The 19,938-nt window shown below is 43.7% G+C and overlaps 1 protein-coding gene across 2 annotated transcripts in view; it reads right to left on the minus strand.

The window, feature by feature from the left end:
* PARN (poly(A)-specific ribonuclease) overlaps positions 1–19,938 on the minus strand; it is a 166,655-nt gene that overhangs the window by 109,839 nt on the left and 36,878 nt on the right. For both annotated transcript variants that reach the window (XM_062179668.1, XM_062179669.1), the window contains exon 18: positions 19,274–19,343. In XM_062179668.1, coding sequence (XP_062035652.1) covers positions 19,274–19,343 — 70 coding nt within the window. The remainder of the gene's footprint in view (positions 1–19,273; positions 19,344–19,938) is intronic.

The following is a 19,938-nucleotide window of genomic DNA, read 5'->3' on the forward strand; positions in this document are numbered from 1 at the left end:
TTCTTTTGTTTACAAGATTATGGGCAAAATATTAGGCTTTCTGTAGAGTTCAGATAAATGGCAATGTACTGTGTATTTCTGGTAGGGCCACATTATACAGCAAATTAAAGAGGCGATCCAAGTGCCCAACAAGCAATTAGTCTGGCTTCACCAACCCGCGATTAAGGCACATTATCACCAGGCATTCAGGAGCCAAGCAGGGCATGATCTAGTTTACAAATGGATCCGTCAGCATGAACAATACTGTTCTGTTAATGTTAGAAAAAAACCAAGTCATGGTACTCAGTGGTTTGAAAGCTTGTTTGGCCTACAATTTAACAAACCAAATCCTATGGTTAAGAAGCGAATTTATTTTTAGTTTACTAATTTAGGCTCAAGTGTATTAGTCTGCTTTTATAAACTGTTTTAACCAATTATCAGTATGTCCTACAATGTCAGCTATATAAGCACCATATACTCTCAATGATGAGGGCCGCTACCATTGCTATCACCAATCAGACTGCAAAGTTACACCTGGGTCAGGAGACTCAATTATCCGTCATCTAATTTTCAATTCTCTGTTCAGTAAATTTAGTGACAAGTCCCCAAATCCTAGAAACCAAATTTTAAAACCTTAAAAGATGACACATACCAAGCACCATAAAAAAACTTAAGACTTTTACCCTAATTTCTAGGGAAAAATAAAAGTTGAATCAAGATATCTACCACAATATTGTGAAAAATATCAATAATCAAATCACTCTCAAGATTTATTAATATGTGGGGGTCAGTAAATTATAGTCCAAAATTTCAACATAGTACATAATAACTGAAAACCTCAAAAATAATGTTAATTTTCAGTTTAAAAAAGCATCACATTTTGTGCTATTACATTTTTATAAGATATTTCTATTATCAAAAATCCAAGAATAAAATACAATCTCATCCCTCCATTGTTAGCAATGGCTTTAGGAAACTCTGAGCACTATTTTGCAAATTTCTTTCCACTATTATTTTTTAACAAAAAACAAAAATAAAGGCTATCGGAACTGAGAGGTCTCAGAGAAATAACTAGAGACTTTCCTAGAAAAAACCAACTGAAAGTTCCATTTGAGTTAATCTTGTGTATCCTGTGCACAGTCTCACCTGGCTGCATGGCAGAGGAACAGAATGTAAAACCACAAATGTGAGTCTGCGCTGACTTCGTTTCTTTTTAAAATTCTGTTTAATTTCCGAAGTCATGGTACCTCAATAATGGATTCAGAACTGTACTGTTCTACAACAACTGAAAAAAAAGGAAGCTTCTACAAGTTCTCTAAACATCAAGACAAAAAAAAATTTGAAACATTATCTTTCTGAAACAATATACTGGCTAGCTGTTCCCTAATACTTCATCTGAATTTTAATACTATCTGATTAAAATAAGATCAATTCTCAGCTAAAAAGATATTTTTAAATTTAGTTAATCCTACACTATCTTGTTTGCTCTCAATACTTAAAATAGAAACTCCAGTCAACTCAAATGAATTATTAATAGTCTCAACCTTCCTCTATGCCTCCACCTTCATATCTGGGCTCAAAGAGAACTGAGTTGCCCCAAACCCTGGAAGAACACGAAAACCAACTCTGTGTGTGACTTGGCAGACCGTGGCTCTGGAAAGAGCCACACAATTGTGAAATCAGCTCTAAAGCTGAAGCCGAGAGTCTGCGGAACTGAACCAAAGTAAACTTTCCCAGTGGCCTCCCACCCTCCTTATGCCATGCTGTTTGGCAAGCCACCGCTCTGCTAACATCCCTGCTGCCCTTCCGAAGAAAAATTAAAACATTTCAGCGCATGCATGCCTCCTCCACAATGGCTGTCAAAGGGCCCACACTGGCTCCCTGGAACAATTTGATAAAGCTCCTCACACATGGATCATCTAACTTGACAGTTTTCATCTTAACACAGGAGGAAATGCACTAGACAAGCAGAAATGCCAAGAGATACATGAAAGTGTGCTCCTTCGCTGTGAATTGTACTGAAGTACAAGCTCTCCCAGAAGGCCTTTCATCTGCAGATATCAAAAAGATACTCAGACCAACACTTGCATGAAACGATATTTCTATTTCAGCAAAGATTCGAGATGGCTATAAAACGGTAAAGACACTCAAGTCTGTGTGCAGAAATCTTCATTCCTGAAAGCTTCCTGATGAAACATTATTCTCCCTCTTATTCTCTAAAGGACTGACATTAACTCTAACAATTAAAACTAAAATCCTCCTTTGATCCACTGGCCAATTTCATCCCAAGAAACTATGCAAACCCAAGTTCACAATGTAGATGTCATACAATTAATTTTGCCGTAACTCTGGAATTTGTCCCCCGCCCCCCCCCCCCCTTTTTTTTTTAACATTTTAAGAGTATACAAATAGTGGCCGGCACCGTGGCTCAACAGGCTAATCCTCCACCTACAGCGCCGGCACACCGGGTTCTAGTCCGGTCGGGGCGCCGGATTCTGTCCCAGTTGCCCCTCTTCCAGGCCAGCTCTCTGCTATGGCCCGGGAAGGCAGTGGAGGATGCCCCAGGTCCTTGGGCCCTGAACCCGCATGGCAGACCAGGAGAAGCACCTGGCTCCTGGCTTCGGATCAGCGGCCATTGGAGGGTGAACCAACGGCAAAAGGAAGACCTATCTCTCTCTCTCTCTCTCTGTCCACACTGCCTGTCCAAAAAAAAAAAAAAAAAAAGAGTATACAAATAGTGACGCTGGTTTTTGTGGCTTTCAAACAAATCGAGAGATTCAAGGCAAAACACAGCAGATGCCATGATCTTTTGCTCAACACACTGGAACTGGGTAAATTCGGTTCACCCTCTTGGCAGGCCACAGGCACAGGTTAGATTGTGTGGTATAGTTTACAACGATGCCTTTATCTCCAAAGAGACACCTCATCTTTGGTAGCCACATGCTGTAAGACACTCATAAAAAGCCCCCTCCGGAGTCTTTTGTGCTGTGGGCAGTGGGACATGGTGTCCGACACTGGCTATGAAGGCTCACTAGTTAACAAAGAGTTTCATCTCCTTTAACAAAAAGCTTCTCAGGAGCACCGAACCTGAGACCCTTAAGAAAACATGGCTTGCAACCAGCAGCACCTGGGAACTTGTGAGAAACACAGACCTAGTAAGTCAGAACCTCAGCACGGAGAATCGTTGCACTCACGGGAAAACAGTACCTTCCACCTTGTGGTGTTAATCGCCATTACAGATGATCTGGTAGTCAGATGGACAGTCACAACTTGTGACAACTTCTCCAAGAAGTATTATTGTTAATGATTTGTTTATATTAAATGACTAAACTTACAAAAACAAAAAATGCTACTAAAACAAACACCAAGGACTACATCAAAACCCAAGAGGCAGTAACATAAGGCTTCTTCCACTCCCTGAAACCAGATCAAACTGTGGCAAGCACTAGCTTTTCTGCAAGAGATAAATCAGGGAAATTTGGGACCGGCGCTATGGCGCAGAGGGTTAAGGCTGCGGCCTGCATGCCAGCATCCCATATGGGCGCAGTTTGTGTCCCGGCTGCTCTACTTCCGATCCAGTTTTCTGCTGTGGCCTGGGAAAGCAGTAGAAGATGGCCTTTTTTTAATATATAAAGTGTTTTTTTTTTTTTAAGATTTATTTATTTATTTGAAAGGCAGAGTTACAGAGAGACAAAGACAGAAGGAGAGGTCTTCCTGCTGGTTCACTCCCCAAATGGCCGCAATGGCCAGAGGTGGGCCAATCCAAAGCCAGAAACTTCCTCTGTGTCTCCCAAATGGGTGCAAGGGGCTCAAGGACTTGGGCCATCTTCCACTGCTTTCCCAGGCCATAGCAGAGAGCTGAATTGGAAGTGGAGCATCTGGGACTCGAACTGGTACCCATATGGGATGCCGGCACTGCAGCGGGCAGCTCCATCCACCATGCCCCGGCGCCGGCCCCGTCCTTCTCATTTTTAAGAAGAGAAGAAAGATTTCTCAAAGTACTCTCTTGGCTATTCATTAGCAAAGGTCCAACTTGCTTCTGTGCGTGGGCCACAAATTAAGCTTGAGCACCAGAGACTGGCAAACACGTGAGGGATTAACACACACAACACAAAGAGCCAGACACTTCTAACCTTACTGACATTCTCCATCCTTACCAACGAGCCTGAGAGAGAGTCTAGCAACCACAAAACACACGAGACTGCTCCAAGAAGTTCAGGCAGATCAAAGGTTATTCTGACGACACAATCGTTTGCCTTGGACTATGGCTTATCTGAACCATCCCCTAGTTGTCCAGGATAGAAAAGGGATTGCAAAACAATGGCAGTGTTAACCCATTTTATGCTGCTCTCCTCGGAAAGCCAAAAGGCAGGCGTGATACTCAGAAACGCACACAAGAAGTCCTGTAGGTGACTCAGTAAGTTTCTGCAGAGAAGTTTAGCCTCTGGGAACTGGAAAGATCATTGCAGTTCCTTAAAATTATGCACTATCAAATCTTCATATGAAATCATGGATTTTACTCATGTGAGAAAGAAATGCTTAATTTTTCTCTTAGAGCAGCAAGCTTTCCAGCACCATAACTGATGGCAGTGGAAGAATGTGAATCAGAGAAGTGCACTCATGGACACTTTAAGAAGTAGTTAGAGGCCGGCGCCGTGGCTTAACAGGCTAATCCTCCGCCTTGCGGTGCCAGCACACAGGGTTCTAGTGCCGGTTGGGGCACCGGATTCTATCCCGGTTGCCCCTCTTCCAGGCCAGCTCTCTGCTATGGCCCGGGAAGGCAGTGGAGGATGCCCCAAGTGCTTGGGCCCTGCACCTGCATGGGAGACCAGAAGCACCTGGCTCCTGGCTTCGGATCAGTGAGATGCGCCAGCCGCAGCGGCCATTGGAGGGTGAACCAACGGTAAAAAAAGGGAAGACCTTTCTCTCTGTCTCTCTCTCTCACTATCCACTCTGCCTGTCAAAAAAAAAAAAAAAAAAAAAAAAAAAGTAGTTAGAAATAAGCAATCCTGCCCAGGCCGGAGAGGGCGTGGTGCAGTGACAGTGCACACTGCCACGAGATCAGCCACCGAGGGGAGGCTGTGCGGAAACCACGACGCAGCCATCTGACACGCCAGCGGAGGCCTGTGATGTGGCCTTGTTCAGTGTCTCTGGAAAATCCCTTACTATGTATTTTTATAAGCTTCTCATCTAGCTAGTATAATCCCAATGAGTAAATAAGGACTGCTGCTCCCAATTAGTAAGTGAAATACAAACAGAAAACAGACGAATAGGAAATTCGTTAAAATGACAGCTTTTTTTTTTTTTTTTGGCTGAGGAATTATGAGTAGACTTTTTCTGTCTTAACCCGAAAAAAAATATTTTTCCAGTGTGAAGTTCCTGATTAAAATAACAACTCTTGTCATTGCTCACTCAGCCTCCTTCAATCTTGGAGGACAGGCAGGGAAGTGCAGGGCCTGTTGCATAAGGAACGAGGAGGCAGGATTTTCCAAGTTCACTGGCTTGCTGGCACCCAGGGGGCAGAGACAGCACTGCACTGAGACCCAACACTCCCCACCACTAGCCAAACTCACGTGGGCTCTGTGCTACCCCTCTCCCATCTAGCTTTTACCTCGAATGTTTCCAAAGCTTCCATATGAAGTAATGGCAAATTCTGAATCCTACAGGGAGGGGTTAGGGACAGGATTTTCAACCTGCATCACTGCCCAAACCCCCAGTGTATAAGACCTCAGGATACAAGAAAACACAAGAAGGTTTTTTTTTTTTTTTTTTGGTAATGCTATACGGACTGATTAAATTATAGCTTCACATGATGGCACAGAGCCCAGACATGAGAAATGAGGTTGCTGTCTGAGGAAGAACTATGGCAGAGTCAATTTTCAAGGCAATGGAAACAACAAACAATGAAGTGAGCCATGTGGCCACAGATCAAAGGGACAACCTTGGCATGTCTGTGGTGCAAAATGGGCTGCTCCCTGTGCATCGGGCTTCCTAGTTACCAGCTCCCCACACCAGGACTACCATCAGTCAATCAGTACAGCTCGCAGTGGACAGAGACCCCAGCGGTGTCCACATATAGGTGCTAACCTTACGTAATGCCAGCTCTTTCCTTGTATACACATGCTGGGATGATCTTTCTGACCTCTCTTGTTGTGACAGGTCTCCATAAAAAACTGTACTTATTCTGGTCTCCTTCACTAGCAAAATGAAAAACGTCAGTTCTCCAAATTCTTTATAGTCTTCCTCCTAAAAACACAGTATTTCTGGGCTGATGTAGCACACTGGGGTAAGCTGCCTCTTAGGACACCTGACACTTGCATCTATTGTCAGAATGCCTGCCCCTGCTTCCAATGTAGCTCCCTGCGAATGCATTTCTGGAGGCAGTGGATGATGGCCCAGTAATAGGGTTCCTACTGAGCACGTGGGAGGCCCTGATGGAGCTTCTGACTCCTGGTTTCAGTCTGACCCAGCTATGGCTGTTGTGAACATTGTGGCAGTAAGTCAGTGGACTGCTTCTTTCTCTCTCCTCTTTCTTCCTGCATCTCCTGCTCACTCACACTCTCGCTCTCTCTATGCCTTTCAAATAAATAAAAATAAACTTTTAAAAAACAGTGTTTCACTCAGTACAAATTTGTTCATGCACTTCCTGCTTCTATCAACACTGTACTTCTGGGACCAGTGTTGTGGCATAGCAGGTTGAGCTGCCACCTGCAACGCTGGCATCCCCTACACATGCTGGTTCGAGTCCCGGCTGCTCTGCTTCTGATCCAGCTCCCTGCTAATAATGTGCCTGGGAAGGCAGTGGAAGATGGCCCAAGTGTTGGGCCCCTGGCACCCTTGTTGGGGGACCAGTTAAAGCCTCCTGGCTTTGGTTTGGAACAGGCCTGGCTGCTGCAGCCATTTGTAAAGCAGACCAGCAGGTAGAACATCTCTCTCTCTCTTTCCTCCTAACTCTGCCTTTCAAAACAAAACAAAAACACAGAAAACTACTTTATCTAAAAAAAAAAAAAATCTCCAAATAAAATTGAAAATGAAAATATTCATACCACAGAAGACTAGGACGCAGAAATATTGAGTAAATAATCTCAACACGTTCTGAGCTGTGAATTCATAGCTCACCCCACCCTTCCAATGGGAGACTGAAACCTTTCCCAGCACCCAGCTCTATGTACCTGCACATGGTGCTGGGATTTCTTTTCAGGGAGCAGCAGTAAAGGTAAAAGCACTTCCTGAGGACCCTGCATGCATGGACTCGTCATTCTACATGTTTATAGTAAGAAGCTAACCAAGGCTATAAGACACTGTCTTTGTCATTCAGGGTAGTAAGCATGTAGGCATCAGTCACAAAGCCAGCTCATTCACGTGGCTCGCTGAAGCTCCAGTGGCTAACGAGGGCAACCACAGGCTGGAATGGACTTACTGTGGCATCAGTTATTTTAATGTCACTCAGGTAGGGGAGGGATACAATTTTCAATCCAGCTGCTTGCTGGTTTGACAAATAGAGCATTACCTGACATGTGTCCTCAAGCCAACTCCTACTCTTTCTTAAACAGATGTAACACTTAAAAAAAGAAAGCCAGCTGCTCATTGGAACAGTCCCCATCAAATGAGCCATATCCAATTATATCCAATAAAAATGTTCAACTGAGCACTATACAAAAGCATCGTCTGTAGGCCCTGTGAAACAGATTGGAAAAAGTGAGAAGACACTAGTACCCTCCCCTGCCAACCCAACGACCAAGGTCAACACCTTTTAGAACCACTGCTCACACCAAACACTGAGTGAAAAAGAAATCTTTCAAAGATATTAAGTATGTCTTAAATAGATATGCAACAGCTAGCACTGTGGCACAGTGAGTTAAGCCACAGCCTACAATGCCAGCATCCTATTTGAGCACTGGTTTGAGTTTTGGCTGTTCCATTTCTGATCTAGCTCTCTGCTACGGTGCCTGAGAAAGCAGAAGATGGCCCAAGTATTTGGGATCATGCCACCCCCGTGGGAGACTGGGATGGAATTCCAGACGCCAGGCTTCGGCCTGACACGGCCCAGGCCGTTGTGGCCATTTGGGGAGTGAACCAGTGCATGAAAATCTCTGTCTCTTTCTGTCTCTTCCTGTCACGTTTATTTTCAAATAAATAAATAAATACTAAAAAAAGAAATAGAAAAAAAAGAAATCAAAGTCAGTGTAGGGAACATCCTCCGCATAAATGGATAAACTATCTGGTAGAGAGTCCACATTTCTTAGGGTCTACTGCTAACTCTGGAACCGCATGAATTAAATGCTAAATAGTCTTGGAAATAACCACTGCCAGTTGCTCCTGGTCAGGACCAGTGCAAGGCTAGGGATATCTAAGAATGCCGACCTTACTACCTACTAACATACCTATAGGGGGCTGAGTGCTGACCTCCAAAAAGATCTGTCCATATTCTACTCCCTATAGCCTGTGGATGCTGCTCTATTTGCTAAGGACTTCACAGATGTCAGTAACAACTTTGCGATGAGATTATCCTGGGTTGTGTGCATGGATACGAAATACTGTCAAAAATGTCCTTCTGAGAGTCAGGCAGAGACTGGAGCCAGGAAGCCCCAAGTCAAAGAACAACAGCAGCCATCAGACGGCAGAAGAGATCTTACCACAGAGCCCCCGGAGGGAGTCTAGCAGCGCTGGTAACCTGATTTGGAACTTCTGGCCTCCAGAAATGTGAGAGTTCTGTTGTTTTAAGCCACCTTGCTTGGGGTAATCTGTTACGGAGGCCACAGGATGCTGACACAATGCTCTATAGTGGAGGAGGCAAGCTGCTTAAACATACACTCAGGGGTTAACTGATTTAATTTTATCTCAACAAATTATTTTTTTTGTAATCATAAACAATTTATTAAGCCAAAAGGAAATATAGTTTAAAGTGACTAGAGGTGGGCCATGCATTTGGTATAGCAGTTAAGATGCAGAATGCCTGGGTTTGAGTCATGGCTCCACTCCAGAATCCAGGTTCCTGCTCTTGTGAACCCCAGGATGTAGCAGTGATGGCTCAAGGAGTTGGGTCCCTGGCATCTACAAGAGAGACCCAGATTCATTTCCTGGCTCCTAGCTTAGCCTTGACTGTTGTGGGTATTTAAGGAATAAAGAAGCAGATGGGTGCTTTCTTTGTTTCTTTCTGTCTCTCTGACTTTTAAATAAATAAAAAATTAGTCACCAAAGCAGATACAAGACAAAAAACATTTCTGCCTGAGGACAGCCCCTGCAGTGTCTACACAGGCTTTCTGATGAGGTCACACAATCCACCTGATCAATCTAACAACAAAGATGCCGTAAGTCATTAGCCTAGGAGGTAAGAGGCTGGCTTAGGGTTCAATACTCAGTTCTGCTCCTAACTTCTGCTTCACGTGGCAGTGATGGCTCAAGTGGTTGTGTCCATTCCACCACGTGGAAGACCTGGATTGAGTTCCAGGTTCTTGACGTTGGCCCTGGCTATTGTGGGCATTTGGAAAGTGAACAAGCAGGTCAAAAAAAGCTCTCAAAAAAAAAAAAAAAAGTGGGAAAAAAATAAGAAAGATCACAACTTAGATATCAGTATCAGGTAAGGCAGTATCAACTTCAGGTAAGCACTCTTCCTGAAGAAGTCAAAGAAACAAATATTAGCAGTTCCTAGTCTTCAAAAACTAAACTAACGGCCTGAGGACAATTTAACATGACCTCGCCTCACCTGTATGAAAATCAGTGTACTAAGTAAGTTCCAAAGCAATGAAACCAATTCTTGGAGATTCTTTTTAGCCCTGTAAACTTGGGGAACCCCAAATGAAACAAACTTGACTCTCAAGTCAAATAAGGGTTTTGGTTTAGGTATGTGAGAATAAAATGCCTCTTTGTGTACTAGATAAAAATACATGTTTGTGGACCAGGGAAGAACTGGCTTTCAGCCTTGTGGAACCTGGGAGGCTCCTCAGGCATTGGCAGTGCCAATTTTATTCCTCCAGGGCACCCAGCTCCAGAATTCGCACAACCTGCAAGAGTGTGAACGTGGACTCCATGTTTATTAAAGGCTGATTTCCCTGCTCTTTATGATGAAAGAGTAACTTCCACAACAGCACCACAGTGCACACCTAACCCACTCACTGAGCTATGCTGAACATCCCCCAGCTTCAAATTCCATTTCGGTAAAAGCCAGAGGGCAAAGGACATCATATTTAGAAAGATCTATATTATTCTTTTATCCAAGAAACACTCATAGAAAAAATAAAGAACTACCACCAAGTTCTTGAGAAAACCAATCAACAGGAAAGGCGGCTCCCAAGTGACAGCTGCTATTTATCCGCCCCTCTCCTTTCTACCTTAGCTCTGGCATCACCAGGAGCTTCTGGAGAAAGAGAGGTGACTGGCACAGGCAAATAGGGGAGCCTTCCTGCTTCCCTCTTCTGCCTCACAGCTTACCCAGCGTCCCCGGCATCAGGTGGCTCACTGCACATGAGTGCAACTAATCTACAGGGCAATTACTTGCTTCTCTTTCACAACCCAACTTTGCAGCAAGACCTTTTAAATTAAAATATAAGGATAATCATGAAGTGTTTCCTTAGGAAGGTTTCTAAGTTGCCACTCTCTTAAAAAAAAAAAAAAAAAAAAAAAGATTTTAACTAAGCACACACTACCCACTTTGCCTCAGCCCCACCAGCAGATTCACGTTATTTTCTTGAAGTCCACTGTGGCAAAGGTCATAGTAACAGCTACATCTGCACACTGCTCGCCTTCCACACCACATACTGAGCAGTCTTCTCAATGGTGCTGCCCCACAAGCTGGACATTCAGCATCTGTTTCACAAACGTGGAAACTGAGCGCCAGACAGGACAAATGTCCTTCGGTTGTGTGATGTGAACACAGAAGACTCACCCGGGAGTCTCTGTCTTAGCCTCATGCCCCTGCTGCTTCATTTATGAGCCAACCTCAGTCAGGGTAGATACACACCATGTATTAACAGATACTGAAATGTATTTGCCCAAGGCGTGACCTCAACGTAAGACAGCTATATACTTAAGAAGCAAAATGCTCCAGTTGTTTTTAAAATAACAAATTTTTACTATATTAAAACCTGACTGAAGCAATGAGTTGCTCCAAAAGAAACGGCTCGCAAGAGGATAATTCATAGAAACAGAAAGTGGCTCGGAGGTTATCAGGGAGGGGGGACAGGGAAATGGGGAGTCACTGCTTGATGACTGTGCACTGGGGTGATGAAAACGTTCTGGAAATGGCAGTGGTGACAGCTGCACAATACTGCAAATATTATCACCAAATTGTACCAAGGTACTTCAAAAAGCTCTTGTGAAAGTGTAACTAAGTTAATTTGGCAAAAAAAAAAAAAAAAAAAAAAAAAAAAGGCCGGTGCTGTGGCTCACTTGGCTAATCCTCCGCCTACGGCGCCGGCACCCCAGGTTCTAGTCCCAGTTGGGGGGCCGGATTCTGTCCTGGTTGCTCCTCTTCCAGTCCAGCTCTCTGCTGTGGCCCAGGAGTACAGTGGAGGAGGGCCCAAGTCCTTGGGTCCCTGCACCCGCAATGGGAGACCGGGAGGAAGTAACCGGCTCCTGGCTTCAGATGGGCGCAATGCCAGCCGTAGCGGCCATTAAGGGAGTGAACCAACAGAAGGAAGACCTTTCTCTCTGTTTCTCTCTCACTGTCTATAACTCTCTCTCTCTCTCTCTCTCACTGTCTAACTCTGCCTGGCAAAAAAAAAAAAAAAAAAAAAAAGGTTGAAATCCATGAATAGTGTTTTCTAAGGTTTATTTTTATTGGGGGGGTGGGGAGGCGAGAGAGAGAGAGAGAGAGAGAGAGGCAGGCAAGCAGGAATTCCATGAGTGAGCCAGAAACTCCACATGGGCGATGGGTGGCAGAGACCCAAGTACTTGAGCATCATCTACTGCCTCGCAGGGTGAGCACAGGCTGGATGGGGATCAGAAGTGGGGGTGGGACTTGACCGCAGGCACTCCAATGTGGGAGGGATGTGGGTATCTGAAGCAGCAGCTTAATCTGCTGCACCACACTTGCCCAGCATCATTTTTTTCATAACACATTTTTCATGAACTTTTAGAATATCCCCTTACACATAAAAATGGCTAAAATGGCAAAGTTTTTAACACATATATTTTATCAAATTTTTAAAAGCTAATGCAATAAACCCCAAACCATTGAATTACCCTTAAAAATGTTTATTTATTTTCATTTTTGTGACATGCAGAGTGATCGAAATTTAGAGACAAAGACAGATCTTCCATCTGCTAGTTCACTTCTTGAGTGCCTGTTAACATCTAGGGCCAGACCAATCTGAAGCCAGGACTGCAGAACTATCCAAGTCTCCCACATGAGTGGCAGGGGCCCAAATAATGGGCCATCATCTGCTGCTTTCATAGGCACATTAACAGGAAACTGGATCAATAGCAGAGCAGCCAGGATTGGCATCAGCACCCTGATATGGGTTACCATGGTCACAAGCAGGGGCTTAACCTCCTGTGCCACAATGCCCACGCTGAATCATATTCTTTTAATGGGCAAACTGTATACAAATTTCAACTAAGCAGTTTTTTTTAAAGGAAGGAAATAGCTTCTAATGGGTCACTTAGCATCTGCTGCTTCTTTTTTAAAAATTAGTATTTATATATTTTCATTTTTATATGAAAAGCTCAGAAACAGAGATAGATGTAGAAAGATCTTCCATCTACTGCTTCATTTCCCAAATGCATCCGATAGCTAAGGCTGGTACAGGACAAAGCCAAGAACCTGGAACTCAACCTGAGTCTCCCACATGGGTGGCAGGGATTCAAGTACTTACTCCAAGCAACTGCTACCTCCCAGGGAATGCATTAGTGGGAAGCTGGAATTGGAAGTGGAATGAGGACTCCAATATGGGATGCTGGCATCCTAAGTGACTTCTGAACCACTGTGGCAAATGCTCATGCCAGTAAACTTCTTTCTATGCCCAATAAAAATCTACAACTGAAAATGCCACATTACACAAAAACTACAGAATAACAATAGACCTCCAGGCAGAAAAACAAACACAAACTAAATAAAGATATGACGCCCTTCCTTATAAGCAGGTTTGTTTTTTGATACCTACCCATCCCCCAATTCCACTCCCACCCATGTCTTTCTGGTCAAAGCACCTAACTCAACACCAAGACCTACTTAAAGTGTAGGTGGTACAAAAGATACAATTATACAGTATGGGCTGTTTTTTGTCTTCATAGAAGACACTGTGTAACTGCTGTTTGAGACAAGTTACCTCAAAGCATAAATGTCACCACAGCAGGGACTACAGTGACAAGTCCAGTGAGGTCTCAGATGTGCATCTTGACAGGCATGCTCTTGCTGCACCTGTAATAATTCTCTCTCTGTCTCTCTCTCTCTGTAACTCTGGCTTTCAATCTTAAAAAGTCAATCTTAAAAAAATAAAGTAAATCTCTCAGAAGTTAAATATCAAGCAGAGAGCCCAATTTGTGGCCAGCACATAATTGCTTCCCATGGAGGAGAAGGAATAAGCATTGGCATGCCTTTTTGCAGGCACTGTGATGGCTCCTCCCCACCTTGCACCCAGGCTGTCACACAGACCAATCCCACCTGCCATAAATTGCTGCCTTATATTCATTTGAATAGCAAAACTTTTATTTAATTTATTTATGTTCAGTTGAAAGGCATAGAGATGGAGAGAGAGAGCGATCTTCTACCCCCAGCTCAGTCCCCAAATGCCTGTAACGGCTGGGGCCGGGCCAGGCAGAAGCCAGGAGCCTGGAACTCAATTTGGGTCTCCCACAAGGGTGGTGGGGACCCTAGGTACTTGAGCCACCACGTGCTGCCTCCCAGGGTGCATGTTAGCCAGAAGCTGGATTGCAACGTGGAGCTAGGACTTAAAGCCAGGCACCTCAATATGGGACGCAGGGGTCCCACAAAAGTGGTGTCTTAATTGATGTGCCATATACTCACCCCAACAAAACTTCTTAAACCCTGCAAATCAAAGCAATCTTACTTAGTTATCCAAGTCCTCCTTCGTCCCATGCAATCCCCAGGACCAGTTACACCCATTCCTCCAGAAGAGGAAACAATCCGCTGGAGGATGTGTGCTTCTTAGTGTTGACTGAGACAGCACTGTCCTCCCACGTTTCCAGTAGAACCCCGTTCGGATTCCAAACACAGCAAGGACAAGGCAGCACCCAATTCAGCAACTGCAGCCATCGACCTCCTCCTTCTGCACTCCTTCACAGAGAACAGGCGAAGTAAGAGACTTGCTCATTTGTTCCCTCCTTCTAAGAGCCGGGCGAAACGGAAAATAACTTTCCCCACAACCCTTCATAAAAGGCAAGGTACAAGAGAGTTCAAGGTGCCCTGCCGAGACGGATGGCTCTCAGGAAAGCGTCAGGCAGGAGTCTGCGATGTGCTTTCCGTGGTCCCATACAAAGCAGGAGTAGAGAGTATTTTTAGCTCTTTCCAGCCTAAAAGGAATTGACCAAAGACTCTTTCCAAGACTGGTTTTCCATGCATTGATTAAAACTGACTAAGGTTATAAAAGAAGATAAATCATTTCCTGACCAGAGAGTCTCCAGTGCAGATGAAGAGTACATTCCACACAACCCATCCTTAGCAGGGGCCCGTCCACAGCCCAGCTCTCTCAGGACTTTCATCCTGATCCTGACAAAGCAAGGAAGCCCAGGGGAGGTGCTCAGGCCACGTAAAGTTCTCACAGGAAAACACATTCAATCTTTGCATACACGCAAACACCAGCTGTCTCAGGATTTTCTCAATACCTGATTTAATAAAGCTTTCCTGAAAGCAGAAACTGATGCCACTACATGCGGATTCAGAATAATGCAGAAAAGGGGGTAGCTAATTTCCCCTCAAGGTTTACATTTTAAACAAAATTCTGCTGAGAGCAGAACAAAATATTATTTGCATGTGTGGGCAGTTTTATGTTCCCCTAAATTTATGTCAGGGCTATGCATGTTTGGTAAAGTTTACACTGAGAAAAGCCTGGTGTCAAAATAAATTAATCATCAGAAAAATTTACATTTTTTCCTAAAATTATCAGCTTCAGATAACCTTGTTTGTGTAACCTTGAAAAATAAAAAATCAAGATTTAATGTAGACACACCTGCTAAGAGAAACAAGGTCAATATTAATGAAGAAAGTGATATCAAAAGAAGCAGTTTCTTTTCCTACTTCCTAAAAGGTTTATGAGAGGAAAGTGGGCGTTCAGCCTAGTAGTCCAGATGCCTCTGTCTCACACCGGAGTGCCTGGTTTGAGTCCCAGCTCTAGCTCCTGACTCCAGCTTCCCAGCAGTGTAGACCCTGGAAGTAGGAGTGATGGCTCAAGTAATTGGGGTCCTGCCTCCCACATGAGAGATATAAATTGGGTTCCTGGTTACTGGCTCCCACCTGGACTGAACCCCTAAATGCTGCAAGTATTATCCATACTCCTCTGCCTGTCAAATAAATGAATAATAATAAAAGTGTTAAGAATAGGTGACTGTATTTGACCAAATTATTCCAATTCAGACTAATAAATCCATTTGCACTTCAAATTATGAACTATTTTTCCTTCAAACATGAAGAAAATATTCTTTATACAGATGAGTAAATATAGGACAAAAACTCAAGTTAGACAAGAAATTTTAGTCCAGTATCACAGTGGGATTCCTGACTCTTCCCTTGTATTCAACTATTTTTGGTATGCGTTTAAAAAAAAAAAATTCTGAATGGCCATATGTCCCTACTTAAAATGAAGTTATGCATTTACTGCCCAGTTCTTTATATAGAATAGAGTGGGCATAGCATAGTGATATTAGATTGACCTGGAAATAGAGAACATCTTAGCAGCTAAGCATTTTTAACTTAATTTTATTTATTATTTTAAAAGATTTATTCATTTTATTTGAAAGGCAGAGTTAAAGACAGGCAGAGAGAGAGAGAAAAAAAGAGAGAGAGAGGCCTTCCATCCACTGGCTCACTCCCCAGATGGCCATAACAGCCATAGCTGCACCGATCCAAAGCCAGGAGCTGGGAGCTTCTTCCAGGTCTCCCACACCGGTGCAGAGGCCCAAGGACTTGGGCCATCTTTTTTACTGCTTTCCCAGGCCATAGCAGAGAGCTGGATCGGAAGTGGAGCAGCTGGGACACGAACTGGTGCCCATATGAGTTGCCAGCACTACAGATGGCAGCTTTACCAGCCATGCCACAGCGCCGGCCCTTAAGCATTTTTTTTTTTTTTTTAATCTGAAAGGCAGAGAGAGGAAGAGTCAGAGAGAGAGAGAGAGAGAGGGAGAGATCAGTCTTCCATCGGCTGGACCATTCTCTAAATGACCAAAGTGGCCCCAGGCTGGGCCAGGCCAAAGCCAGGAGTCTGGAACTTCATCTGGGTCTCACACATGGGTGAAAGGGCCCAAGTTCTTGGCCAATCTTCTGTTGCCTTCCCAGGCACATGAGCAGAGAACTGGATCAGAAGGGTAGCAGCCAGGAATTGAGCCAGCACTCATATGGGAAGCCAGCACTGCAGGTGGGTGAGTACATCACAATGCTGCCCCCCCCCCCCCACAGCTCAGCTTTTTAATTAAAATTTATTTTGATTGCTTTACATGCTGGTCACATAGGTAACTGATAAAACAGATAAAGCCTCTAATCCAGTTCTTATCTAATCACCTGGCTTTACAAGGACTTGATCTTCAGAAGCAGGATTGCTGTTTTGAATATTTACAAATAAGTAAATATCTCCCATTTGAAAAATATTCTGGAACAATGGATTTAATATCATGTACACAGAAATGTAAAGAATGGGTGCCAGTGCTGTGGTGCAGCAGCTTAAGCCACAGCCTGCAGCGCTGGCATCCAATACGGGCACTGCTCCACTTCCGGTTGTTCCACTTCCAATCCAGCTCCCTGCTAATGTGCCTGGGAAAGCAATGGTAGATGACCCAAGTACTTGGGTTCCTGCACCCACGTGGGAGAACCATTTGGAGTTCAAGGCTTTTAGCTTTGAACCTGCAGTCCCGGCCATTTCATTTGGGGAGTCAACCAGCAGGTAGAAGATCTCTGTCTTTCCCTCTCTCTGTCATTCTGCCTTTCAAATGATTAGATAAGTCTCTTTAAAAAAAAATTGTTTTGAAAGTCAGACACACCTCTTAACCTCCACAGAAAAAAAGAACAAAGATTAAAAGAAACAAACAAACAAACAAACAAACAGGTGTGGTGTTTGGCATAGCAGTTACATTGCCACTTGGAATGCCAGCATCCCTTTTGGGAGCATCTCGTTTGAGTCCTGGCTACCCAGCTTCTGATCAGCTTCCTGCTAAGGGGTACTATGGGAGGCAGTATATGGCGCAAGTACATGGGTCCCTGCCACCTACATGAGAAATTCAGATTGAGTTCTGGGTTCCTGGTATTGACCTGGCCCAACCATGGCCACTGAGAGCATTTGGAAAGTGAACCAATGAATGCAAGATCTCTACTCATCTGTCTGTCACTCTTTCTTTCAAATTAAAGATTCTGTGTGGGCGCAGACTGATGAGGTCTTTGCTAATTATATACTGAAGTGATCTTCTGTATGTAAAGAGAACTGGAAATGAAAAAAAAAAACAAAAAAACAACCTGGTGTTAAAATGGAAATGGCATAGAAAATTAATTATTTTGAAAAAAAAAATTATGTAGGATCTCTGTCTTTAATGTGCTGTACATTGCTATTTAATGCTATAATTAGTAATCCAATGGTAGTTTTTTCACTTGATATTGCTATATGGGCAAAATGTTGAAATCTTTACCTAATATATACTAAATTGATCTTCTGTATACAAAGAGAATTGAAAATGAATCTTTACATGAATGGAAGGGGAAAGGGAGCGGGAGGGGGGAGGGTTGCGGGCGGGAGGGAGGTTGTGGGAGGGGAGAAGCCATTGTAACCCATAAGCTATACTTTGGAAATTTATATTCATTAAATAAAAGTTTAATAAAAAAAAAAGAATAAATAAATTAAATATTTTTAAAAAGAAAAAGCTAAGAAGTCTTAGAACTATAAAACACACTAACTCAGATAAAACCAGCTCAGAATCTGCAGGAATTGTGGTGTCTGGCATTCACACCACTTAAGTACTACAGTGCTAGCATTTATGCAGGCATCATTAAGGAGACAGCGTTTTCATCTCAGAAAGCAACAGTGACAGGGTTGTAAAGTGCTGTACATAATGAAAGGAAGTGATGTAATCAAACCAACCCCAAAATAGTTCTTAATTCCAGGAGCGATGTTGGACGTGGGCAGCCTTTTTCTGTCTGGCTCACAGAGAATCTCCTGAGCCAACCCTGCCAGGCAAGCTGGGGTAAAGAAGGTGCAGGGCTCTGTCACAGAGCCCAGCTGTGACTGGCTTGAGACTCACCTCCTCAACTTTAGTCTCAACTTCATCGAGCTGGCTTTTTGAAGAATCTTGAGATTCCTTAAAAAAAAGCTCTGAACTTAAGACTTCTCCCTAAATTATACCGACTTCATACAACAATGAAGACACATGAGCAAGTCTTTACTGGATCCACTCAAATAATGGAAGATAAACAAAAAAGAGGTAATCTGATCATCTGTATAACCAACACCTTCTGAGAAATGGTATTATCTGACTGGACAATAATGCAGGTAGAAATCACAATCTCACATGTAAAATCTATACACATACACATCTCCCTTGTAGATCATTCGTGCATTCATTCAATTGAGGGTTAGAAAGCAAGACATACAGAGAAAACTCCCATTCACTGCTTAACTCCCCAAATGCCTGAAGTGGCCAGGGCTGGGCTAGGGCTGCAGCCAGGAGTTGGAACACAAACCAGGTGTCCCACGAGGGGGGCCAACACAATTACTTGAGCCATCAGTGCTGTTTCCCAGGGTCTGTGTTGGCAGGAAGCTGAAACCAGGAGCTGGAGCTGGGAATTGAACCCTGGCACTTCATGCGGGATGCTGGGCATCTTCACTTCTCGGCTAAGTGCCCGCTCCCCCTTGCAGGTCATTTAAATGCCAAAACCACCAGTCCTTTTTTCTTGGAAGAGATGCACTACCTTTGTCCATGTTTTCTTTTTCTATTCAACATATTTAGTGAATTGTTTCCCAAAGGGTCATTTTCTATTTAAAAAAAAAAAAAAAAACAACAAAAAACACTTCAGTAAATACAAATGAGAAATAGCTCTTCTAAAACTGTACTGCAGCTCTCAATCATCCCAGATACCAGGCTCTTTCACAGTGAGAGAACTTGAGGATTGGCTGAGGACTGGGACCCACTGATTACTTACTTGTTAAAAAAAGGTTCAATGAGTTTTGATCTGGCAGACACATGAATTTTTGGAGGACTGAGAAAAGAACCTAATGAAGAAAAGAGGCAGTATTATACAATAACACAGACAAAAGCCGGGAAATGTATTTCAGTCAACAATATGGTTCAGTTAGGGCAAGAGGTGCTCTTAGGGACTAAGGACCACACCATGGGTAGTGTCAGGGGTTCCTCCCTCCCTTGGTCTCCTCCAACTCCTATCTCAAAACTGTCCCACTTCCAAATGAGTGAGTAGATCCCAGGGAAATGGGAGTGGCATGGACCAATCATTGTGTCACTCCAAAATTCCTAAGCTGAAGCCTACTCCCCCATGTGACTGTATCTGAGGATAAGACCTTTGCAGGTAATTAGGTCAGGTGGGTGGAGCCTTCATGAAGGGGATCAGTAATCTTCTACAAGAGACAGGTGGGCTTCCTCTCACTTGGTCCTCCACAACAGGAGGACACCATGAGAAGCCAGATGTCTGCAAAGCAGGCTCACACCAAACCCCAGATATGCAGGTGCCTTGATCTTAAGATTTGCCAGCCTGCAGAACTGGGGGAAGCTACTTTGCCACAGCAGCCTGATCTGCCTAAGGGAGAGGTGAGATCCACTCGAGCCACTGTATACTGGACAGAAAGGCATATT

This window comes from Lepus europaeus, chromosome 21 (assembly GCF_033115175.1).
Source record: "Lepus europaeus isolate LE1 chromosome 21, mLepTim1.pri, whole genome shotgun sequence".
In the NCBI taxonomy this organism is placed as follows: Eukaryota; Metazoa; Chordata; class Mammalia; order Lagomorpha; family Leporidae; genus Lepus; species Lepus europaeus.